The following is a 26,151-nucleotide window of genomic DNA, read 5'->3' as shown; positions in this document are numbered from 1 at the left end:
GCATCTTGCTGGCTTTGTTCCCCTCTAGTACTTAAGCAGGTAAGGACTCCCTGCTGGGGACAGTGATGAAGAGAGACACACAGGGGGATGTGTGCCACGATGGGTGCCACGCTGGGGAGCAGGAGCCATGACATGAGATATGCAGATAGACAGGCAGCTTGCAGCATGTATGGCTCACCCACCTGTAAATAAAGGCATGCCAGACGTCCCAATGGCTCCATGAATACTATTCTGTCTGTGTGAATACCGTGAACCTGCCTGGCCTTGTAGGGTGGCAACACAGGGACGCACGAAAGGCAAGCACACATTGATGTTTCTCTCCCTCTCTTTCCCCCTCACCTCCCCTCTTTCTAAAAATTAATAAATGGATCTGGGAAAGAAGGTGCACAGGACTAGAAGTAGGCTCAGGACCATTGGGTAGGAAATTCCAGCAACCCAAGGACCTAGGTTGAAATGGGTAGTGGGGAAAGGTCAAGGGCTCCACAACTCATGGCCACAGTGGGGTTGTCTAAAGCATGGGGCTCAAAACAGTTTTCTTACCTGGGCTTTTGGAAGGACTTAGAATTTTACTCTCAGTGAAATATTGAGCCATCAAAAGGTTTTGAGCATACATGATTTTTGCTTTTGAAGGATTTTTCTGGCTGCTGTGTTGAGAAACTGCAGGAAAGCATGGTCAGAATAACAGAGTCCAGTTATCTGGCTATTATAGGTGTCACCACTAGAGATGATAATGGCTCAGGCTGATGTGAAAGCTGTGAGATTCTAGATGCATTTGAGGGAAGGGCCCATAGGATTTGGTAATGAATTGAAAGCAGGTAAGAGAAGAAAGGAATGAAAGAAGATGCCAAGGTTTGTGTTCTCCACCTTGACAAGTGGAAGGCGGAGCAAAAGGAGGCAAAACTAGAAGGAAAAAATGACAGTGAGGAGGCTGTGCTATGGAATGAGAAATGAGGAGGAGCTGAATTAAGGTAATGGCAGTGGGATGGTGGAAACAGCAGGCATCATCCAAAAAGTATCCAGAAAGCAGAGTTAACAGGACTGGGGGCTGAACTGGATTTGCAAGGTGAGAGATGAACAGGTTTAAGATGACATCCAAGACTCTGGCTTAAAGTGAGTATTATTATTACTGGCATCACAGGAAAATGGAACACAAAGAATTTCTATAAACTGTGCAAGGTCTTAGAGGTTAATATAATAATTTCTAGAATCAGGATTTGAACTCAGATGTGTTTGAACTTACAGCCTGAACTCCTAACCATTGCAGGGGCTTATCTAGAAGAAAGGAGACTGCAGGTTGGAAAGTATTTCACAACACTGTTTGTCTCTGTCTCTCAGTTCACTCAAGTAGGCTGCATGTGAGGACAGTCCCCTTAGAGGGGCAAGGCAGAAGGGGAAGTTAAGCTAGTAGTTTAGCCAGGAGTTCTTTCGTTGCCAGAACTACATGTTACGTGCTGTGCTTTTGTGCTCTAGAAATAAGAGAGCTCTAGACAAGTCCCAGGCTTTCAGGTGCCACTAAAGATGATATCTTCTGTGGATTTAATAAGGAAGGGGATCCTCAAGTCTAGCTAAGGTGTACTTGAGCATCTTCCCAAGGAAAGCCCTTGACTCTGTTCCTGCCCCTCCTGTAATATCTCCTTTCCTAAAATAAATGCAAGGAGACAGCCTGCTGTGGACCTCACATTATATTCCTGTCTAGCTACTGCCTCATCACTCTTTTCTAAAAAGTGGCCCATGTTCTGTTGTCTCCCTATCTTTACCTGCTCTTTTCTTTGAAACCCACACAGGCTTTCACTGGCTCCAGATCCACTGTCTGGCCATCTGTGCCCCCCATACTGCTAAGTTCAACTCTCAGGAGTTTTTGGCTCAACTGGCCATTCTCTCCTTGTAGCACTTTGTTTTAAATTCTAGGTTTTACTGTTATTTGGCTTTGGTGAGGCCAAGAAATCACAAAATGACTGCCACTAAAAATATTTTTTCTACTCTTTCCCAGGAGAAAGGGACCTGCTGCACCGCAGGGGGCCACACAGGGAAGCATCAGGGTCAGACCGAAGGCAGGGGGAGAAGCGGGAAGTGTGGGCAGGTGCCTTTATTGTAGCTTTCACAGAGAGGACCAGGCAACACGGGGTGAGCAGGATAAGGACTGGCTGGTTTGAATCATTTCAGCAGGCCCTGGGGCATTGGGGCTGTCCCATATTATCTAGTACTTGGCTCTGGGGTGATTAGGGCAGGTAAGTAGTGACACAGAGTGTGAGAACCCAGTAAAAAAGGTGGTTGGAGGTACGGGTTCTAGACTGTTTGGTGCACATTTGAAAGACAAACTTCTTTGTTAGTAATTGGTTAAACCTAGGAGGGGCCATCCCTCCAGAGTAGTCATTAGTGCCTGTATGTCGAAGCATCAGAACACAGAAAATAAAAGACATAGCTAATTTTCCCTTTTACATTTTCTCTCAGTCCTCTTTTGCTAGTAGCCTCCCTCCCATAGATAGTCGTTGGAACGCCCCACATCTCAGTCCTTCAACACTTTCTCTTCCCTATCTCCCTTAAATGATGTGCATCCCTATGGCTTTAAGTAATACGTACACATCGATGGCTCTGCCCCCAAACTCTAGAGCACCTGTTGTCCAACTGCCTGCTGAACATTTCACTTGCACATCTAATAGGCATCTCAAACCAAATATATTCCAAACATAGTTCTTGATTTCTACTCCCTAACCTTCATCTCTCTCCGTCTTCTCCACTTAAATAAATAGCACCTGCATTGCCCTAGTTACTCAAGCCCTAAACCTAGAAATTTTACTAGATTTTCCTATTTTTATTGAACTACATATCTAACTTGTGAGCAATTCCCGTAAGGTCTGTTTTGAGAATATAGGTGGAAAGACATGTGGTCATGGATTGGAAAACTAAATATTGTTAGATGGTGGTATTTTCCAATGGTTATACAAACATAGTGCAATTCCTATCAAAATTCCATCTGCTGTTGTGTGTGTGTGTGTGTGTGTGTGTGTAAATGAATAAGCAGATCCTAAAATTCATATGGAAATGCAAGGGAGCCAGAACAGCCAGACATACACACACACCACATGCACAGAGACATAACACAGACCAAGCATGCACACACAAAATCTTGAAAAAGGATGAAGTTGAAGCCCTGGCTGGCATAGCTTAGTGGATTGAGCGCAGGCTGCGAACCAAAGCATCACAGGTTCAATTCCCAGCCAGGGCACATGCCTGGGTTGCAGGCCATGGCCCCCAGTAACCGCACATTGATGTTTCTCTCTCTCTCTTTCTCCCTCCCTTCCCTCTCTAAAAATAAATAAATAAATCTTTTAAAAAAAGAATGAGGTTGGAGTACTGACATTTCTTGATTTCAAAATTTATTGTGAAGCTACTGTAATAAAGCTTATGGTACTGACATAAAAGAGATATATGATTCAATGGAATAGAATCTATGGGTAACTGACTTTTGGTAAGGGTGCCAAGACAATTTAATAGAAACTGAATAATCTTTTAAACAAATTGTGCAGGGACAATTGGATGTCCACACGTAAAAGAACGAATCTGGAGCCTTAACCTCATATCATATACAAACATTAACTCGAAATGTATCAAAGACCTAAATAAAAGAACAAAAGCCATAAAATTCTCAGGAGAAAACATAGATGTAAAATCTTTTGTTACTTTGGATTAGGCAATGGTTTCTTATATATGACACCTCAAGTATAAGTAACAAAAGACAAAATAGATAAAGCAACTTCATCAACATGAATTATGCTTTGAGATTGTCCACCCAATCTCAAACATAGGGTGGACATGTGTCCACCCAAAAACTTGTATATAAATAGAATTATTCAGAATAGCCAATAAGTGGCAATGATCCAAATGGTCATCAACTGTTGAATGAATAAACAAGATGTGGTATAGCCACACAATGGGATATTATTCAACTATGAAAAGGAATGAAGTGCTGATTATGTGCTATAACACAAATGAATCTTATAAATATCATGGCTGGTGAAAGAAACTAGACACAAAATGCCATATATCATATAATTACATTTACATGAAATATCCTGAATAAGAAAATTTATAGAGATAGAAACTAGATTAGCAGTTGTCAGGGTCTGGAGGAACATGGAAGGGGAATTAGGACATTTATGCTAATGAGTATAGGGTTCCTTTTTGGGGTGATAAAAAGGATGTAGAATTAGTGGTCTGGGTTGCACAATTTTGTGAAAAACCACTGAATTGTAATGTTCAATCATCTGTTTTAAATATATACATATACATACACTCACATACACACATAATTCTCTATATGTCCATTATACTTCAATAAAATGTTGAAAGAAATTAATAAATTTAAAGGACAAACTTTATACATATATGAAACAGACTACTTCTCACTTCTACTAGCCCCACAATTCTAATCCAAACTATCAACATCTCTGCAAAAATATTCCTCACTGATCATCCTGCTTCTAATCTTGCCCCACCCACTCTTCTTCCCAGCAACAGTCTATCATCTACACCAAATCTGAGTCCTCTTTTAAAAATGTAAGTGAGCCCTGACCAGAGTGGTGTGGCTCAGTCAGCTGAGCATCTTCCAGCAAAGCAAAAGGTCACAAGTTCAATTTCCCACCAGGACACATGTCTGGGTTGCGGCCCAGTCCCCATATGAGAGGCAACCAATCAATATTTCTCTCCCTTTCTTTCTCCCTCCCTTCCTCTCTTTCTAAAAATAAATACATTGTTAAAATCTTTAAAAAATAAAAAATGTAACTGATATTATGCCATTCGGATTCAGATCTCCACTGGCTTTTCATAATACTCAGAAGCTCTGCTTTTACCTGATTTACATGTATGGCTCTGACCAATTTGCCTTGAAGAAATGGTTCCATGGCTAATAAAATTTTGAAAGCCTCTTGGAGGGCAAAATAGCTGACAGTCATGTATCCTGTCCCTTTTTGCCTTCAACCTTGAAAAGTCCTTGGGTGGGAGGAAAAAATCCTGGGAACAAAGGCAAAAACGTAGGAGATGAAAGAAGACCAAGATTGGGCACCCACTCAACAGAGCCAGTTCTCTGCTCTCTCTGTCTACACCCCTTAGTAACAGGTAGTTCAAGTGATGGGCATATTTGGTAACAGCACTCAAAAGAGCTTGACTACTTTACCTGCTCAATTAGCTATCAAATATTTATCGAGAACCTAGCTCTGTGCTAGTGAGCACTATCTTCAAGTGTCTGATGCCCAAAGTTCTGGTCCAGCTGGGACAGATGGTGTGGATTGTTAATTTGACAGACAAGATTGATTTTCAAGGGTCTACTACTGAAACCATGGAAGGCTCCATGGGAGAGACGAAGATAGCCACCAGTGTGGGTAAGCCAGAAGACTGCTTCACATTCAGTAAAGGCTGTTAGAAAAAGAGGTAGAGCTTCTAATTCAGACTGATAGATTTTCTGGCTTCCTCTTATTCTATCATCCCTCTCTGCCAGGGCCCACTGTCTCCCCTAAAGATTTGTTTACAAGTAATTTCCCTGTTTTTATGAGTAAGCAAATCATGACACAGAAATTTCAGAAGGCCCTGAGACTTTCAATTGTCTGTTTCAGATCCGATACAGAACATGTTCTTCCTCCTGCTAATTTTGAGCCTGGGGACGCAGCTTCATCAGACAATAGGTAAGAATGGACAAAGGGAGGGGCCTGAGAAAGAGGAGCAGATGATGGCCCTTAGCTGAAGCCAATATTCGAATGTGGTCCTGAGGCTGGAGGCTTTCTTTGAGGGGAGGTGTGATTACTGGCTGTTACAAGTACAGCAAAAAGAATGGTGGCTTGTGCATGCCCATGATCCTGTCTTATCAAAACAGAGAATGAGAGTATTGATCTATCTAGTCCCACTCTTCCATGAAGATGGTGACAAGAAGACAGAACCACTCAGACCATGCACCTCTGAACTGATAATAAGAGGGCATTGGCTGTTTGTCCCAAAAAGTGAGGTGCCAAGCACCTGTCCCCTTGTCTTCTGGCAGGGAGAATGGGGAGACAAAGCTCAGGGGGATACCTAGAGGACCTTGTTACTCTAAAGAGTCTTTTGCAGACATCCCGCTGATTATTAAATATTCACAGGAGTTCCTCTTTTAAAACGCAACAGTAACAGCCACTGGCCATTCACACGCTAATTGTGGATTACTTACTTGAATTGGAAAATCAGAGTCATTATAACATCTAAGTGTGTAATGAACTTTAATGCGATGCCTTCGGATATTAAAGAAGGGTGCTCTACCAGAAGGTGTGGATGGGCAGGAAGGAAAGCAGTTTCCGAGTTTGTTGCCCTCCTAGGAAGGTACTTCAGACCATTCAAGTGTGCTCTCAGGATCGTGAGTGCATTATTTTGGGTGAAAATCAGGAGATAAGAGAGGAAGACAGAAGTGGGCACAGGGGATTAAGTCCTCAATGAGAGCAGCTCCAATCCCATGGGAAGCTATCCAGCATTCTGCCTTCTATTGAGAAAGAATGGCTTCTTTAGCACTGGTAACAGTTTGAAGAGCTTTTCCCTCCCTTCCAGGTGGTTCTGAACTGTTCTTTGCCCAGTCACATCCCTCTCCCTCCCTTGGCTGACAGCCTGGGCTGGTAGTAGGGGGCCATCCTTGGAGAACACCCTAACATTCTGCACACTCCAGTCCTGCTCTGCACTGACAGCTAAAGAAATACTTCGTGTTTCCTTTCTAAGGCACCCTTTCTGGCTCCGATTATAGAGTCATCTAAAAGTGCAAATGCTTCCTTGCTACCAAAGAGCTTTCAGTTTCCATAAAGGGATAAGAAAACCAAAGTGCAAAAGGGTCTGAAGCTGCTGTTCCCAGGCTGCTGACAGGACTGGGGACTCCGGGAGAAACCCTGGGAATTGTGCAACCTCTGTTTCTAAAGATTTTTTTAAATTTATTTTTCAAGAATGTGGAAGGGAGGTACAAAGAGAGAGAAACATTGATGTGTGAGAGAAACATCAGTTGGTTGCCTCTTGACTTGGCCCACAAGCCAGGCATGTGTCCTGACCAGGAATCCAATCAGAGACCTTTTGATTCACAGGCCAGAGCTCAATCCACTGAGCCACACTAGCCATGGCTGATCAGCATGTTTTTACATGCTTATTGACCACTCATATATCTTCTCTGGTGAAGTGTGTATTTAAATTATTTGACCAACTTTAATTGGGTTTTTTATTTTCTTATTGTTAAGTTTTAAGAGTTTGTTACAATTTTGAATATAAGTCCTTTATGAACTATGCAATACACAAATATTTCTCCCTATTTGTGGCTCATTGTTTCATCTTTTTACAGTATCTTTTGCAGAGCACAGGTTTTAATTTGATGAAGTTCAATAGATCAGTGTTTTCTTTTGTGGATTGTGCTTTTGGTGTCAGATCTGAAAAACGGTTTAACTGAAGCTCAAAAGACTTTCTTCTGTATTTTCTTCTAAACACTGTATAGTGGTACATTTTACATTTAGGTTAGTAATCCATCTTGAGTTAATTTTTATATAAGGTGTGAAGAGTTTTTTTTCTTTTTCTTTTTTTTTTCATCTGGACATTGAGTTGCCCAGTCCCATTTGTTGAAAATACTATCCTTCTTCCATTGAATTGTCTGTGCAATTGTCAAAAATCAATAGGCTATATTTGTGTGGGTCTATTTCCGGACTGTCTATTCCGTTCATTTGATCTATGCATATATCTTCCACATATATCACACTCTTAATATTATAGCATTATAGTTTATTTTTTCTTGTAGTATCTTAGTTTTATTTCAAAATCTAATGACATCTTTTAAACCATCTGATAAAACATTTAAAGAGCAAATATTTATTTTTGTATTTTATCATGCCTTGGAGGAAAAAGTAACCCAAATTTTACTCTTTTCATTGATATTTCCTTCTTTCTTCATCATCCAAAGATGGATAAACACCACAGGGACATGTGCCCATGGTGATGCTTGAGGTCCCTCTGGGGCAGGGACTACACCTGGGGTCACTCCACTCACCTGATCTTCAGCCTCCAACACTATTTCTGCTGACCCCTGAGGTATACACAGCAGAAGAATCAGGGTGGGGAGAGGATTTCTAAGAGATGAGAAGCCTCCATGCAGAGTACCTACAAAGCGGTGCATGAGTCAGGTGCCCGGAGCAGACGTCTGTCTTCAGAAACTAGAGTTTTCTGAAAACTGTGGCTGTGTAAAGCAGCCTCCAAGTGCATTAGGTAGGAAATATAAATAAGCCTAAGTTTCTTAACAAGCCAGTTGTTAAATGGAAAAAAATATATAAAATTAGCTTAAAGAGGAAGCTATCTTGAGACACGATGCAAATGATTCATTTTGTTTTTCCTGGAGCTGTGTCTGGTGTTGACTTCCAGTGATGCCTGACTGCAAATAAAAACCAAAGTTACCCCAAGAACGTCAAAAAAACTCCAGCATTATTGGTGTAACCTAATCCTATGTCTGTTTCACTGGATTATATACATCCTTATTTTTTGTTAAAAATATGTAGATTCAGTGGACCAATATAATGTAAAATTGTGTATATATTATATAAAATTTTAAAAGGCTCCAGGAACATTACTCAAGGTATCTGGTTTAATGTGTCTAAGGAACCAGCATGTATGAATTTCTCATGCCCTGGCTGAGTCCTTTACTCTTAAATATAGTCAAGGGCCCAAATGAATGGGGAAAACCAGTTTTCTTTGCTTAATTTTGTAGTTGTGGAAACTTTCCTATTTTCTCCTTTGTCTGATAACTTCAGGAGTTCAATGCTAGGTTGAAGCTTATTTTAATAACCATGAGGCATATAAAATAAAAAACAAATGTCTTTTCCTTAGCATAAAGATGAAAAGTATATCTACCTCATTCATGGATGCAGTATATGCCAGTGGATACATAGTCATATCTGTAAAGTTGTTAGGAGTATAGGTTTTCAAGTCACAGAGATGAAATTTGAATTCCATCTCTATGAGTACCACTCTTTGACCTTGGGCAAGCATATCATTTTTTTAAGCCTCAATTTCCCCATCTGTAAAATGGGGATAGTAACTTCCACCTTGCAGACTTTTGGAAACATCAAATGAGATGTTGATGTAAAGGTTAGCCCAGTGTCAGGTTCATTGTATTTAATTAATGTTAACCATTACTCTATTTCCTATTAAAAGTCCAAATGCAGGCTGGTGTATAACTCTGCTTCTCAAATGTTAATGTGCACATAATCACGCCATCGACATTAAAATGCAGATTCTGCATCTCTAGGTCTAGGGCTGGGCCTGACATCCTGCATTCTTAACTAGCTCCTGGGTGAAACTGAGGGCAACACTTTGAACAGCAGGATGATAAAAGATGTTTGCAAGTGCAGGTGTTTTATTTGTCTAACCAATGGTTCTCAATGTTCTCTGCCCATCAGAAGCTTCCAGGGAAATAAAAAACAAATTGACACTGGCCTTACAAAAGAATTAGAATTTAATTTTAAGGATCCTAAGTGGAGCCAGGGCATTAGTTTTTTTAAAAGCCTCTCCAAATAACAATTAATGTTCTAGTTATTCTCAGCTACTCAGATACATGATTCATGTTTGCTAATTGCTCTTTTCTCTGTGAACATTAGCTGAAAAATGTCATCTGTCTGAGAGGTGGCATACTTTATGCCTGCAAACCCTGTACTCACATGCCCTATACAAGGCAGATGGGGGAAGCAAACAGAAAATGGATTTTTGCCAAAGGCCCAGACAGTAAAGAGGGGAGTTCTGCTGTATGCTACGGGGAGTTCCAGAGGAAGTTACAGGCGTTCTTCTCATGAAAGGAAAGCATAAGTGTGATATATAATTTGTTAAATAAATTCAACAGACTACACCCAAAGTCCTCTAATTCTTCTTTTTTTAAATAAGCAGATTTATTCACAGTTATTATAGTTACTGATCCATGCTATCTTATTTTGGTTTCTTTTTTTTTAATTTGTATTATTTTTATTTATTTTTCTTTTTTTAATTGTTGTTCAAGTACAGATGTCTGCATTTTTCCTTGGTCAGTCCCCCCCAACCCAGCCATTCCCACCTGCCTCCCCTGATCCCACCCCACTCCCTTGGTTTTGTCCATGTATTCTTCATAGTTGTTCCTGAAAACCCTTTCCCCCCATTATCTCCTCCCACCTCCCCTCTGGTTACTGTCAGTTTGTTCTTAATTTCAATGTCTCTGGTTATATTTTGCTTGCTTGTTTGTTTTGTTGTTTAGGTTCCTGTTAAAAGTGAGATCATATAGTATTTGTCTTTCACCACCTGGCTTATTTCGATTAGCATAATGCTCTCCAGTTCTATCCATGCTGTCCCAAAGGGTAAGGTGCTCCTTCTTTCTTTCTGCTGCGTAGTATTCCATCATGTAAATGTACCATAGTCTAATTCTTCTTATAGCTCAGACTCAGCAACTAATCTTCCTCACAAACCCTATTTCTCTTCCCTGTTTCCTCTTTTACCATGTGTAATTAATTAAAAGAAGGGAGTGCTATGAAGAGAGTAAAAGTAGTGTAAATTCTTGAACCTGACACATAGAAAATAGTTAATACATATTTGATAAATGAATAAATTTATAAATATTAATCTTCAGGGAAGGGCAGATTTGGTGTCAAGTAGCTCTGTCTATATTTATCTATAGATATAGATATAGATATAGATATATTTTATTCCTCACCCAAGTCCATGCTCACTAATTTTAAAGAGAGAGGAATGGAGGGAGAAAAACATTGATATGAAAAACATAACTCAGTTGCCTCTCACATGCACCTCAACAGGGACTGAACCTGCAACCCAGGCATGTACCCTGACTGGGAATTGAACTTTCAAACTTGTGGTTTACTGGATGACACCCCAATCAACTGAGTTACACCAGCCAGGGCAATGCTATCTTAGTTTTAATGGGACTTCCTAACTCAAGTATTTGAAGATTATTCTTATCATAGAGGGATATACCTTTAAGAGGACCCTATTTTGGAGACTTGGGGTGAGAATTATAACAAGTGCTCAGTGGATTCTAGAAAATGGAGTCATACAGGAAATTTGGAAGCACAACATCTCTTTTCACATATATCATCTCAGAGTATTCTCAAGCAAATGCAGGTGTGATTGGCACAAAAGGAGTCATGTTATATAGCCCTGCCTCACCCCCATCCTGCACAAAAGAAGGCTGAGTAGATGTAACTCCTTTCTGTACCATAGATCTCTGTTACAAAGGCACATTAATGTTCTAGTAATGGTTATAACAGGGGTTGGAAGCAAGATGTAAATTTGTCAGTCATTTTTGATAAATCAAGTTTGTGGATAGCACTTACAATCAAGTATGTTGTGTGGTGATTAAGGATGCCAGTTTGTGTGATGTTGGGCAAGTCATATTCTGATGAGAGAAAAACAGAAGTCAGTATGATTATGCTCATCTTTTCTTTCTCCCTTTCCCTCTTTCTGCCCTTTATTTGCCAAAACCTTAACTGGAACTTAATATGTGCTAGGCACTGGAGGTATCAAAACAAACTCAGCCTGGTCACTGCCTTCAAAGACTTGTAAGATAGCAGGAGGAAAACCATGAGTAAGAAGAGAATTGCAATGTGAATCATTTAAGCAACTTAGAGAAACCCAGAAATTGCTTATACCATGAACTCTATTGCCTAGGATGGTCAGGGAATGAGCTTTCCTGGTTAAAAAAATACTGTGATTAATAAAGATTGGCCAAGTATTCCACATGTAGATTACCACTGTCCCAAGAGTTAAAACAGGGTACAAAAGAAAGGAACCAGTGTTTGCTGACCACCTACTACCTACCAAAATAAGGTACTTCATGTATGCCATTTCTTTTAGTTTTTCCAATACTGGGAGGTAGGTATTAATCTTGTGCCTTTACAGGTGGAGAGACAGACTCATAAAGGTTAAATGACAGGATCAAGATCAAAGGGCTCAAGATCCCAGTGCAGTCAGAATGTGAACCCAGGTTCATCTGTCACTAAATCCAATGCTCTTCATACCACATTTTACATGGAAGCAACTACTTGAATAGAATATGCTTGGAAGCCTACCCAATATTTATTGTAAGGTTGGTTTGACTGATTAAATTAATGAATGGATGCAGCAAGGCCTACTGAACATAACTTGATCTGATCTTCTTCATGATTCAGAAGCTAGTCCAGGATGGTGCTACACCTCAGTCCTAATGACTATCCATTCATTAGTAATGGAAACAGTATAATTTTGTACAGTTTCTCACACTTAATTTTGCATGCACTGCCTTCCTTAGTTTGCCATGTTTGACTACACTTTATGTTATTATTTTGTAAAATTATTTACATCAATGCAGCTTTTATTTTTTGAACAAAATGACATGCCCTGTGGTAAATGGAAAACCAGCTGGCACTGGTACATAGAGGATAAGAGCAAATGTAAATGCAGTGAAAGTAAAGTGGTGTCATTAAAGTCCACCCAGATCCTATTACCTGCCTGGAAGCTGCCTATTTTATTAAAAAGAAAAATATTCATCGTTAGAGGTCAGAGAGTCTGGTTGTAAATTATGTGTAATTTCAAAGGTTGAAATAAAACTGAAGAAGAAGTAAATTTCTCCTGGAATTTCCTGAATTCCTGAATAATCCAATTCCTTTTAGGCCCTCATTCTACTCCATCTAAAATCGCCTTTCATGCTTCTAATAGTATGTACCTGGCATGTAGCAGGTATATACTTAATACTAGTTGTATTCTTCCTTTCCCATTGTTGATAGAAAATAAGCTTCTGTGATAGACTTGTAAGATGTGGTGGTTAAGAGCAATTGGGATTTAGCAATTCTTGGGTCTGATCCTGGCTGTGCAATCTTAGGCAAGTTGCTTAACCTTTCTGCATCTGTTTCCTTTCCTAAAAAAGAGATGGTTCTACTTCACTGATTTCCTAGGAAGACTAACTGAGGTCATGTGTTAGCAAAAGCCTAACACATAGTAAGAACTCAACATGTGATAGTGGTTATTATTACAATCACTGATGCAAGGTAGGTGATATTTTGCAGAGAAAGATGTAATTGGATCCACATGAAAACAGATGAGCCTGGGTGATAGGTGGTAGGAAGGCAATCAGCTGTACGGGTTGGGTGTGTTGAGGGAAGAGAACTATTTCAGAGTAGTGGATCAAGATGTCCACTCTTGCCCAGATTGGATGAGGAAAGGAGAGAAAAGAGCCCAAGCAATGCCCAGATAATGACAGGTATTTTCTAGAAAACAGGGGTGGACTGAGTCTCCTCAGCTCCTACTGTGTACAGAACTGAAATGTGAAGGCAGACAATGGGAGAACATCTTGTTTTCTGTTCAGCTTTATTCACAGTGACAGTCCCTAAGGATTTGTACATAGTAGAACACGGCAGCAATGTGACCCTGGAGTGTGACTTTTACTCTGGAAATTATCTGGAAGTTGAACATGTAACAGCCACTTTACAAAAGGTGGAAAACAACACATCCTCGCACAGTACCACTTTGCTGAAGGAGGAGCTGAAGGGGAAGGCCTTATTCCACTTCTCCCAAGTGCAAGTGAGCGATGCGGGGAGGTACCACTGCCTGATCGGCTTCAGGACCACTTGGGACTACAAGTACCTGACTCTAAAAGTCAAAGGTGAGTAGTTTCAGGGACTGGAATCCGTAGACCTATAGCGAGCTCAAGCAAAAGCTGGGAGGATGGTTATAAGGAGACAGAGCTATCTCAAAGAAAAGAAAAGCACCTGTTCTGAAGTAATTTTTGACAAATGAGTGTAAAGCAGCTGAGGTAAGGGCAAATGGGGGCAGGAGTTACAGAAATAATTAAAGCTAGAGGAAGCCAGGAAATGAGACCTTGAAAGAAAGGTGAGAGGCTGCCAAAAATTGGCTGTGCCTAATTCATAGTTTTTGCAAGGACCAACACTAACTTGATTATTAAGCTACTCTCTAAGAACAACTTACTCCTCCAGTCCAGAGTTATTTAAACCATGGTTTTCCATCCATTTATGGATTAAAATATCAGTTTAGTAAGTAGTAAATCAGGTGGATATTTTTCCCAAACATAAGAAAATAAGTAGAATAGAATATATCCAGAAGGTATCACATAGTAGTGCTAAGTGTTGTCTTGTGAAACTCTTGTTTCAGAGGGTGTGTGTATTTTGGTTCATGATGTAAAATATTTTTCTCACTGAAGGAGGCCCTAATAGAGTAAGCAGCTGATAATAAAAGATGAAGTAATTTTTGCCATATAAATCATAAGGCTTTCAAAGAATGAAATACATTACTGTCCCTCCACCAACTTATTCTCATGAGCAAGATTCTTTAGGCCTTATTGCTACAAAATAATGAAAAATAGAAATAGAATTGATGCTGAATATTGTCTCATTTCAATAATAAGTCATATGCACCCTCAGATTCATGAACAAATAGGAAAAAAGGCCCCATCCATCTCATTAAAAGATATATTTCAAGTAAACTTTTATTTTTTATGTTTAATAATTATCAGTGTTCATACTTTATGTTTTGATTTTACATGTGCTAATAATAATGGAAATTAGATTTCAATGCAGAAAACAGCTTTGAACACTTAAAGCCTTAAGGTCACAAGAAAAAAAATTAATTTCAATAACCATACATATTTTGTTGCTGCAAAAAAACATGGGTAATCAATAAAAGAGCTTTTAAACATGTTGCATTAAGATAAAATCCTATAGAAAAAGTGGAATGGGAACTGAGGTTCAAGGAATAAAAAGAAAGTAAAGCTCTGACCATCAGGGAAGAATTTTTGTATGTATTTTTCAATGGATAGCGGTGTGTATAAAAGACACCTTCTTTGAAATCTAGATGACATTGGATGCATACGTAAGAGTGAAATAATTGTTTTACTAAAAATATAAATGTTTCTTAATTGCTAAATGTCATATATTTTCCAACCTAGAAGCATGAAAAACTTTAAGAATCAAATTAATATAAGAGAGGGTGCATACTGCATCATAATTCTTTTAGGAGAAATAAAAGCAAAAAAAAAAAAAAAAGGTTGAAGATCAACAAAGTATTTTACCCTGATCAGCTAGAGAGTCCAGAGAGTGAGTAGTAAGAGACTGCAGCTTTTGAAAAGCCAGGTTGCAAGTGCAAAACTATGAGTAATCTGTCTAAGGAAGGGCAGGAAAATGACTGGGGAAAATAGCACAGTGGCCCTGAGAGACTGGGAGAGCCTAGGAACCTTCATCTCTGAATGAAGCTGGGGAGATCCAGGCCCCTAGTTAGTGTTTGCTTAAATGAAGTAGCACTAGAGGAAAGATGAATTTTTTTCTTAAAATGCCTGCACTATAGCATAAACCTTGGAAGTAGGGTTGTTAGCACTTTCTTTAATGTCTAGGCAACTGTTCATATTAAATACAATGAAAAGAGTATTCAACTTTAACTAATTTCAGAAGCATAGGGGAAAAATATGAGGTACAATGGCTAGAAAGTCCAGAGAGTGAGTAGTAGGAGACTGCAGCTTTTGAAAAGCCAGGTTGCAAGTGCAAAACTATGAGTAATCTGTCTAAGGAAGGGCAGGAAAATGACTGGGGAAAAGAGCACAGTGGCCCTGAGAGACTGGGAGAGCCCAGGAACGGAGCCCACAGGTTGAACACTGGCCTGTAAAGAATCCCTAACAGACACAGAGCAAGTACTAAGGAATGAAAGGACCAAATCAACCTGGAGACCTGGGTAAAGCATGAGGATGCGGATGGAATGAGCTGAGACTTACAGTAATACTTCAAACCAACAAAAAGGCTCAAGGGCCAGAGAGTGCAGCTTCAGCAAGTGGAGGAAGGAGGCAGCATGGCTTCCATGGTTTCTTTCAAGAGAAATTATTTTCACCCTAAGAAGGGAAGGCAAAGGGCACAGGGGGAAACAGCCCGAGGGAAGGATGCTGGTAGTGAAAAGATAACTGAATTCAGCCTGTAGGCCCAGACAAAGCATTTGCTGAAAGAAGTTACTGATGGGACTTTGCTCTTGTTATCTTTTCTCCATTGGGGAAATAGAAGGGAATAAGGAAAGAAAATGATAAATTTCAAAAAAGGGGGGGAACTCATGGGAATTACAGCCTGTTTATAACCTGATGTTCTTCTCCAGGCCTTTTAACAGGCAAATTGAGCATAACCTGCCTGGATTCTCTAAGGTCAAGGTATATAGAACTACATTTTTTAAAAACCTTAGTCACTGTCCTTATGATGATAAAGCAGATAATACTATGTACAGCTTAATCTTTATTTCAGAGCTACTAGTGTTGCCAGTAATTTATGAATGGTATAGTGAGAGAAAATGGAAACCATTTAAACCAGTGGAAATGTAAATCAAGTAAATAGTAATTATTTTCATGGAATAGACGAAGAAGCCAACCTGGGAACAGGGAGGCAAATCAGCAATTCGCAATAGCTGGAAGCTGACACCACCCTGGGCTGGAGGGAAAACAGGAGGGCAGGGTTAACTGAGCCCAGGGCAGAGTCACATGACAGACACTGGAATCCCAGTGGACCTGTCCAGTGGTAGATGGAGCCAGGGATGAGAGGTAGCTGTAACTGGAGAGGCAATTGTAGCACACAGCATATGGGAGAAGTACCCTAACTTTTCCCTCTTTCTCGTCCTACATTTTTCCCACCATGCTCCTATTGGCTGTCAAGAACCTGAAATACACAGCTGACTAAGTCAGCCTTCCTATAATAATGAGCAAAGTAAAAGGATGGATCTAAGCACAAACATGACCAGGACCCACACAGCACACAACTTGTTCATAAAGTAGTAAAATGTGGGTTGAATAATGTGTACTTAACTGTAACTATAATAGACTGAACAACTAGTAGTTGTTGATGCAGGGCCAGCAAAGGGTGATTGGTGGTCTTAAGTCACCTGGAGATACTCTAATTGCCAAGGGGTCTCTTCAAGCCAGCCAAGACAGGCAGTAGTTCATTCATTTAACAAAATTGATCTTATGACCTTAGGCTGTGTTAAAACCCTGTTTGGGGCTGTAAGTGTGCTTAGGGCATGGGACGTAATTAGTCACCCCATACTCTGTATTGTTTAGATAATATCTGGAGTATAGGTCATGTTACATTGGGAAAAATAAAGTTGAATACAAAGACTGGTAACTAGAACTGGATTTGGCAATAATGTCCTGTGAAAATGAATGAAAGTAGACATGATTTGACTTCCAGTCAAGATGGCAGCATAGGTAAACATGGCTTGACACCTCACACAACCACATCAAAATTACAACTAAACTATAGAACAACCATCACTCAGAACCATCAGAAATCGAGGTGAATGGAAGTCTGACAACTATGGAATTAAAGAAACCACATTCATACAGACTGGTAGGAAGGGCGCAGACATGGAATGGGCTGGTCCCACATCCACATGTGGTGGATAAAAATTCAGGAGGGATATTTTGGGAGTGAGGAGTCCCAGCCCCACACCAGGCTCCCCAGTCCAGGGTTCCATTGCCAGGAAGATAAGTCCCTATAAGTTCTGGCTACAAAAACCAGCTGGGACTGAGTCGATGGAAGAAGCTTCTAGAGTCCCAAGCAGTATCTCTTAAAGGACCCATACATGGACTTACTCAGACTCACTCCCTCTCAGCACCAGTACAGGTATAGCAAATTAAAGGCACCTGGCATACAGGGAGGAACTGAAATGTCTGGCATCAAGGTGAGGGCTGGGGGACAGCTTTCTTCCAAACAGAGAGACAAGCAGAGGCCATTGTTCCTTTTCTGAACCTTCTCCCAACAGAGCCACAGAGCTGGCAGGCAGGTGCCGCATCTGAGACACCATCAACATGGCTAAAACAGTTTGTACTACCCTGGAAATCCCCTGATATTCCATTCCACACAACTTATGGGCCCAATCAAGCTGTTAACAGTGACTTTTCTATGTGAATGTCTGGCTCATGCTTCACAACTTCCTAAATTCTGTCAAACAAGCAACAGCCAGCCTCAGTGAGGCCCTAACCTCTATACCTCCTGCTAAGTGGCCCCAAGCTTGGCACTAGCAGCAGCCAGCCTAGATTCACAGCATGGCTTTTCCTGAGAATCTCCAAACCCAGCACAAGTAGCAGTCATCTGCTTACTTTATAGCTCATGCAGAGTGGTCTCAGGCAGAACACAGGTGGGGGCTGAACTTGGCCTTCACCACCTGGGAACCCAAGAGCCTGTGCACTCACTGGACAGCTATAGACCACATTGTAGTACCACCACCTTAATCCTGCACAGCTTATCACAGAGGGTGGAGGTTGGTGGTCTGTGGACACAGCCAGTCCTTTCAGCTGACTGGCCTGATTCAATCCCTCCCATTGACCTGCCAACAGCAATCAAGGCTCAACTCAAGAAGAGGGTGTACTCAGCCCACATGAAGTGCACATCTCGAGTATCTAGTTTGAGTGATAAGGGACACTGTACCACTGGACCCTACAGGACACCTACTACATTAGGCCACACTATCAAGATATGGAGTCAGAGCTGCTCTACCTAATACATAGAAACAAATGCAGGGAGGCTGCCAAAATGAGGAGACAAAGAAACAAGGCCCAGAGGAAAGAACAGATCAACGCTCCGAAAAGGAACTAAATGAAATGGAGATAAGCAATCAGATGCAGAGTTCAAAGCACTGGTCATATGGATGCTCAAGGAACCTAGTGAGGAACTCAGCAGCATAAAAAAGTTCCAGTGAGAAAGGAAGGACACACTAATTGAAATAAAGAACAATTTACAAGGAAAAATAGTAGAGTGGATAAAGCCAAAAATCAAATCAATAATATGGAACATAAGGAATCAAAAAATCAACCAATCAGGACAACAAGAAGAAAAAAGGATCCAGAAAAAATGAGGATAGTATAAGCAGCCTCTGGGACAACTTCAAGTATCTCAACATTTGCATTATAGGGGTGCCAGAGGGAAAAGAGAAAGAGCAAGAAACTGGAAATCTATTTGAAAAAATAATGAAAGAAAACTTCCAGCCCTGGCTGGCATAGCTCAGTGGATTGAGCGTGGGCTGCAAACCAAAGTGTCACAGGCTCGATTCCCAGTCAGGGTACATGCCTGGGTTGCAGGCCATGACCCCCAGCAACCGCACATTGATGTTTCTCTCTCTCTCTCTCCCTCCCTTCCCTCTCTAAAAAATAAATAAATAAAATCTTAAAAAAAAAAGAAAAGAAAACTTCCATAAGTTGATGAAAGAAATAGACATGCAAGTCCAAGAGGCACAGAGAGTCCCACACAAGATGGATACAAAGAGGCCCACTCCAAGACACATCATAATCAAAATGCCAAAGTTTTAAGATAAAGAGAGAATCTTAAAAGCAGCAAAAGAAAAGCAGTTAGTTATCTACAGGGAAATTCCCATAACACTATCAGATGACTTCTCAAGAGAAACTTTGCGTACTAGAAGGGATTGGCAAGAAATATTCAAAGTTATGAAAAGCAGGGACCTACAACCAAGATTGCTCTACTCAGCAAAATTATCATTTAAAATTGAAGGGCAGATAAAGAATTTCCCAAATAAGAAATAACTGAAGGAGTTCATCATAACCAAACCATTATTATATGAAATGTCAAAGGGACTTATTTAAGAAATAGATGAAGATAATAACTATGAAAGATAAAATGGCAATAAATACATACCTGTCAACAATTGAATCTAAAAACCAAACTAAGCAAACAAGAACAGTGACAAAACCATGGATACAGAGAGCATTTTGATGGTTGCCAGATGGGAGGTGCATGTGGGGGAATGGGTGAGGAAGTGAGGGGATTAAGAAGTACAAATAAGTAGTTAAAGAATAGGCATGGAGATATAAAGTACAGTACAGGAAATGGAGTAGCCAAAGAACTTACACCCATGACCCATGGACATGAACAATGGTGTAGGGATTGCCTGAGGGACAAGGGAGTGCTAGTTGGAGGGGTGCAAATGGGGAAAAATTGGAACAACTGTAATAGCATAGTCAATAAAATATAATTAAAAATAGTTCTGGCTAATAAACTACAATGGGAAAAAGTTCACAATGATTTTGTCTTTTGCCTATAATTTTCTCATTTGTTTGTTTTTTGATTAGGTTCTACTTATAGGTGAGATCATATGGTATTTGTCTTTCACCACCTGGCTTATTTTATTTAGCAAAATACTCTCCAGTGCCATCCATGCTGTTGTGGAGGGTAGGGGTTCCTTCTTTCTTTCTTCTATGTGGTATTCCATTGTGTAAATGTACCACAGTTTTTTTTTATCCACTCATTTATGATGGATACTTAGGCTGTTTCCAGCACTTGGCTATTGTAAATTGTGCTGCTATGAACATTGGGGTACATAGGTTCTTTTGAATTGATGATTCAGGATTCTTAGGATATAATTTCAGCAGTGGGATCAGTGGATAAAAAGGCAATTCCATCTTTAGTTTTTTGAGGAAATTCCAGCCATCTGCATCCCTACCAACAGTGCACTAGGGTTCCCTTTCCTCCACAACCTTGCCAGCACTTGTTTGTTAATTAATGGTGTGAAGTGGTATCTCGTGGTTTTAATTTGCATCTTTCTAATGGCTATTGATACTGACACATTTTTTCATGTGTCTATGGGGCCTCTGTTTAATGACTAAACAGCTAGTTACTTCAAAGAATAGCAAGTAAACCTTTAAATATGACATCTTCCCGGAGGAGAGGCCATATGCAGAAATTTTCAGAACATCCCATACTTCTTACAGCTTTGTTTTACTTCATTGTAATCAAAGCTGCCTAAACAATCATATATTTCTCATTGGTTTTTCTTTCATTTGGTGATTTTCCCTAGTAACACAAAATCAACAGTTTTATAACTACTCACCTTAATGTCTGAGTTAACTATCAAGTTAGACATAGAAAGACAAAAACCACATCATCTTATTTATATGTGTACTCTAAAAACCAGCTAACCAGCCAACCAACCAACCACTGCCCCATACCTCATATATACAGAGAACAAATTGGCGGTTGCTGGAGGTGAGAAATGGGTAAAGGGGGGGTCAAAAGATACAAACTGCCAGCTATAAAATAAGTTATGGGGATGTAATGTAAAGCATGATGACTATAGTTAACAATAGCGTATTGGATACCTGAAAGTTGCTAAGAAGGTAAATCATCATAATCTCATCACAAGAAAAAAAATTGCAGCTGTGTGGTGATGGATATTAACTAGACTTGTTTATGGTGATCATTTCACAATATATACAAATATCAAATTATTTTGTTGCACACCTGAAACTAATATAATATTATGGGTCCATTATATCTCAATGGAAAATAAAGATATTATTTCAAAAAAGAAAAGAAAGTCACATGTTTTATCTAAAGGTGAAAAGACTATATGGAGTCTCACCAATTATCCTCAAATACCTGAAGGGTTGTCTTCTCACATGGATGAGGTAATAATAATTACCAACGTTAACTGAGTATTTATTATGTTTTAGGCACATAACTCATTTAATCATTCTAACACTCCTGTTAAGGATTAAGTATTATTGTACCTATATTATAAATGAAAAATCTGAAGGTCATGTAACCAGCCTATACCTTCCAGACTATGAAGCCAATGTTCTCAACAACTATGTTTACCCCATGTTGTTTTACTAAGCCAGACAAGAACTCATGGTTGAGGCTACCATGAGGCAGTTTAACTTGGCATAAGGATGACTTTTCCAATGAAAGTTTAACTTTTTATTGTCTAATTGTGGCAAAGACTACTTCTGGAATTAGGAACTTCCATTCATAGAGGTACTTAATGAAAAGTTAGTTATCTAGAAAGTTACTAATATTAGAAAAGAAATATTATTAAAGATAAAAAGAGATATTTCATAATGCTAAAAAAGACAATTCAACAGGGAGACATAACAATCCTAAATGTATGTACATCTAACAACACAGCTTCAAAATATATAAAACAAAAGTTGACAGGCCTAATAGGAGAAATAAACAAAGCCACAATTATATTTGGAGACTTCAACTCATCTCTATTATAATTGACTGAACAAACAAAAAAGAAAATACAAGAGTTGAACAGCATAGCTGTCTTGACCCAATCAACATACATAAAACTTATACCCAACAACTGCAGAATATACATTATTTCCAAGTGCATGTGAAACAATCATCAAGGTATTTATCTAGCAAGTTGCTAAAGAAGATATTTCTCATTAAACAGGAAGTTGGGCTAGTTGAATTTCCAAACCACTCCCACCTCTGAAATTCTAAAATTTACTCATCTTTTCCTAAGAATAATACCCTCAATCCAGCTTCCCCATTGTATGTGGCTGATAATGATTCCATTTTAGCCACTTCCCAAATAGAAAAGAGGCTGTGGAGGTGGCTTTAGGTTGTATAAATAAAGACATAGTTTCCTGTCCCTACCCCAAAACTTGCTGATTTTTTTAGTTGAGCACCTCTCCCATCTGCTTTCTCATTTGTGTATCTTAGCCCAGCTCCTGATTCCTGACCCTCCTATCTCTGAAATCACCTTTCAACTTGGCCATGAAATCAACTTCTTATCCCAAGCTACCCTGTGGGAGCAGACCAGAGCCTTACCCACGTAACACAACGCCTATGAATCTATTTATTCTCTTCCATCTCCCTCTAAGACCCACAGCTTCAGAAATAACCTACAATATAACAGAATAAAATGATTATTGTACCAAGCAGGGAAAGTATAGGTAATAATAAAAGATAAAATGAGTACTCAGAATGCATGACTGAGATACTGTTTGATTGCTAGACACAGATCAAAATTTGGTTCCAAGAAGACTGGTGAGTCTAACCAGCTCAAGTTCTTCAGTGGGCTGGTTCAGAGCCTGATTCTCCTCATGCACTAGCTCTGGATACTCCTAAGTCCCCCAGGAAAACATACCCTTCTATATTGTTCCATCCCCAGATTTTGCAGTTACATCGAGAATCCAACGCATAATTCAGAAAGGATGAGTTCAAGTCCCCCTCTCCCCATCTACCCCAGTCCAGCTGTCTTCTTATTTACAAAATGGGAATGGATTTTACCTCTCATAGTATCCTTGTGTAGTTTAAATGACATAATGTATGTAAGGGGAAGGAGTCAGGTTTTAGAGCCAGTCACCCCTGCTCCTCTCCAAGTTCTAGACTAAGTGACCTATAGATACACAAGAATCAATACCAAATGGGAAATGAACTCCAATTTTTACATTAATAGCTGGATGAACACATGATTTCCCCTTTCCTTGCTCCCAATTTTGGGGCTTCTCTGATAATTACACTGGAGAACATGACTTAGAACAGGGGCCTCTTCCTTCTTGTTCCTTCATCTTAACCTAGGAGTCCAGGTTTGCAGATCAGACCTTGAGGTCACTCATCCATTCAGCCTCATGGATAAGAAAATCTGACCCCCCCACCCACCACCATTTGCCAGCAGGAGCTGGAATACTGTGAGCTGGGAAGATGTCAGAACTTTTTGAGGCAGGCAGGCCAGCAGGCCCAGCTGCATATGATTTGCCATGTGGAGACAAAAACTTCAACAGAGGGCCCACAGGTTTTTAGCAGCATTTGAAGGTGCGGTCACCCTGCTCCGCTGTGACCGGTGCATGACAGCAGGAGTGTCTTTGGCTATAACTAGTCAAATTAGCCATTCATAATTTAGGGACACACAGGGGAGGTGCTCAACAGGCAGGAACTGGAGAGGAGCATGAACATTCTCTCCTCTGCAGAATGTAAAAGCACAGGGCATGACTCTCAGTACCTAGAAAACACTTAGTGAGTCATACATGTTTTATTTTTGTTCATATAGCTGTTATGACTATTTTCATGTAAATTTGCTTCTCAAAGTTTGTGCCCATTTATATTCCACCAATTTAAGGAAAAATAAGTTTCATCACACATGTGCCATCTATCTATCGATCTTTACTTCAAAGATTGTAGTGAAATTCTGTTTCTCTAGGAAGTACTTTCTGGTTAATAAAAGCTAGTGCTCATTCCCTCTTCCCTCCTCCAAAAATCAACAGCTTATTTTCCACACTTCCTGGTATCTTCCCATGTTAATACATACTTATTGTTAGCTACCATCTAAGATAATTGGACAGTTTGTCTTTGTGTCCTCACTCTTGTCACCTGTGTCTATTTTAGATCTGTTTTCTAGAGGGCAGGGAGCCATACGGGTTTAACTCACTCAGCATACACTGCACAGAACTGTGTGTGTGTGTGTGTGTGTGTGTGTGTGTTGGAGAGAAATAAATAATAAATACACCCAATTTCTGACTATTTATACACATAATCTAGGTCTTTACTTTTCCTCCTAATCTCAAGGAGAACAGAAGCAAGGGGGAAGTGGAAAGAAAAATTTCTGAGGATATAAGGAAAAAACTCTAAAGTGAGATATGGGGTTTGCTAGTAATTGTATTTATGCATCCTTTTTCTTTAGTTTTCAGCTGTGAGATAATGTGCAGTAATGCAAGAGTGCAAAGACTGTGGTGGAATAAAGTACTGCTGAGATCAGAAACCAGACTTCCACTGTGCAAACATCGGCTCTACCAGTTTCCAGCCCTGACTCTTCAGTTACCTCCCACAAAAATTGGGAATATCAACAATGCCACTTTTGTTGTACAAACTAAATAATTTGATGTGTGTAGAATAGCATAACATCTGAGACAAAAGAAATGTTTTTTTTAAATTAAAACCATTATTATGTAATATTGATAATGATTTTATTTATTTTACATGGCATTGGGGACAGAGCTCTACAGGAACTGGAAAGGAAAGACATTCATTTTTTTTTTCTTCTGTTGTCCAGCTTCCTACAAGAAAATAAACACTCGCGTGGTTCAGGTCCCAAGGACAGATGAGGTAGAGCTCACCTGCCAGGCTAAAGGCTATCCCCTGGCAGAAGTATCCTGGCCAAATACCAATGTTTCTGCCAACACAAGCCACACGGAGACTTCTGACGGCCTCTATCAGGTGACTAGTGTTCTGCGCATAAAACCACCCCCCGGCAGAAACTTCTCCTGTGAGTTCTGGAATGCTAATGTGAAGGAGCTTACATCAGCCATCATTGTCTCTCCAGGTAAGAGCTGCCCGCCCTTTCTGATTCTGTCAGTCAGGGTTCAGGTGAGAAACAGACGGCACACTCAGAGCGAGTAATTTGAGGAGAATATAATGAAGGGACTATTTATGAAGTTGTGATCAGGATCTAGAGAAACTGCTGAGGATAGTGATGGACCCTGGGGCTTCTACGATGAGGAAGCCATTACCACTATTGGAGAGATGGCTAAAACCTGGAGAAGGGAGCTTTGGGGAGACCACCTCTTGACAGGTACTGTGGCCTCCAGTGGGAGGAATGTGTTGCTGCCCACAGAAACTCCAAAGGGTGGGAGCTGGTGAATGAATACCCTAACCTCACTCTCCTCCCACCCTCTGATCTCCTGCTGGTGTCCCCCATTGGCTGAACCCAGCTGGAAGTTAGAGAACAAGGGAATCCACTGATATGGTCCATAAAGATCAACTTCTCAGAGCTCAGAGCACAGTGTTGAAGTGTGCATAATGGATCAGAAGAGGAAACAGAAAATACCCAGCACAGAAGCTCGTCACTTGACTCAGGCACAGTGTCCTAAGTGAGCAGGGTGAATATCACTTTGCCGGCATGGCCACCAGCTGCATGGTTTGGGGTCTTATAGGAAAACTACCTTCTTACAAAATCCTGCAGAGCTTTCACTGGCTATGCTGAATCCTGTACTTTTGAACTTCCTACACTAGCAAAATTTCAGATTTTGGAAGTCTGACCATTTTTTATGTACCAGGTTAGAACAGTTATTTGTCCAACAAGAGCAACTAACTTCTAGTATCACAATCATTTCATTTTATCACCAAGTATGTAAGTTTCCTGTTGCTCCTGTAAAAAATTACCACAAACTTTGTGGGCTTAGGATGGCACAAATCTATTAATTCACACTTCTGGGAGTCAGAAGTCTGAAAAGGGTTTCACCAAGCTCAAATCAAAGGTGTCAAGAGGATAGCAGAGACTCTAAAGGAGAATTCATTTTCTTGGTTTTTCCAGTTTCTAGAGGCCACATGTGCTCCTTGGCTTATGGGCTCTTCCCCCACTTTCAAAGCCAGCAAATGCATTACTCAGACC

At 40.1% G+C, this 26,151-nt stretch overlaps 1 protein-coding gene across 4 annotated transcripts in view; it reads left to right on the top strand.

Annotated features, from left to right (window-relative positions):
- Positions 1-26,151, top strand: part of PDCD1LG2 (programmed cell death 1 ligand 2) — a 65,891-nt gene that overhangs the window by 15,083 nt on the left and 24,657 nt on the right. For all 4 annotated transcript variants that reach the window (XM_036021665.1, XM_036021667.1, XM_036021668.1 and 1 more), the window contains exons 2-4: positions 5,610-5,678; positions 13,349-13,645; positions 24,814-25,083. In XM_036021665.1, the coding sequence (XP_035877558.1) occupies positions 5,610-5,678; positions 13,349-13,645; positions 24,814-25,083 (636 nt within the window). The remainder of the gene's footprint in view (positions 1-5,609; positions 5,679-13,348; positions 13,646-24,813; positions 25,084-26,151) is intronic.

The sequence above is a fragment of the Phyllostomus discolor genome, chromosome 3 (genome assembly GCF_004126475.2).
Source record: "Phyllostomus discolor isolate MPI-MPIP mPhyDis1 chromosome 3, mPhyDis1.pri.v3, whole genome shotgun sequence".
Lineage (NCBI taxonomy): Eukaryota > Metazoa > Chordata > Mammalia > Chiroptera > Phyllostomidae > Phyllostomus > Phyllostomus discolor.
Note: the sequence above shows the minus strand (reverse complement) of the source record. Positions and strands in the feature narration are given on the sequence as shown.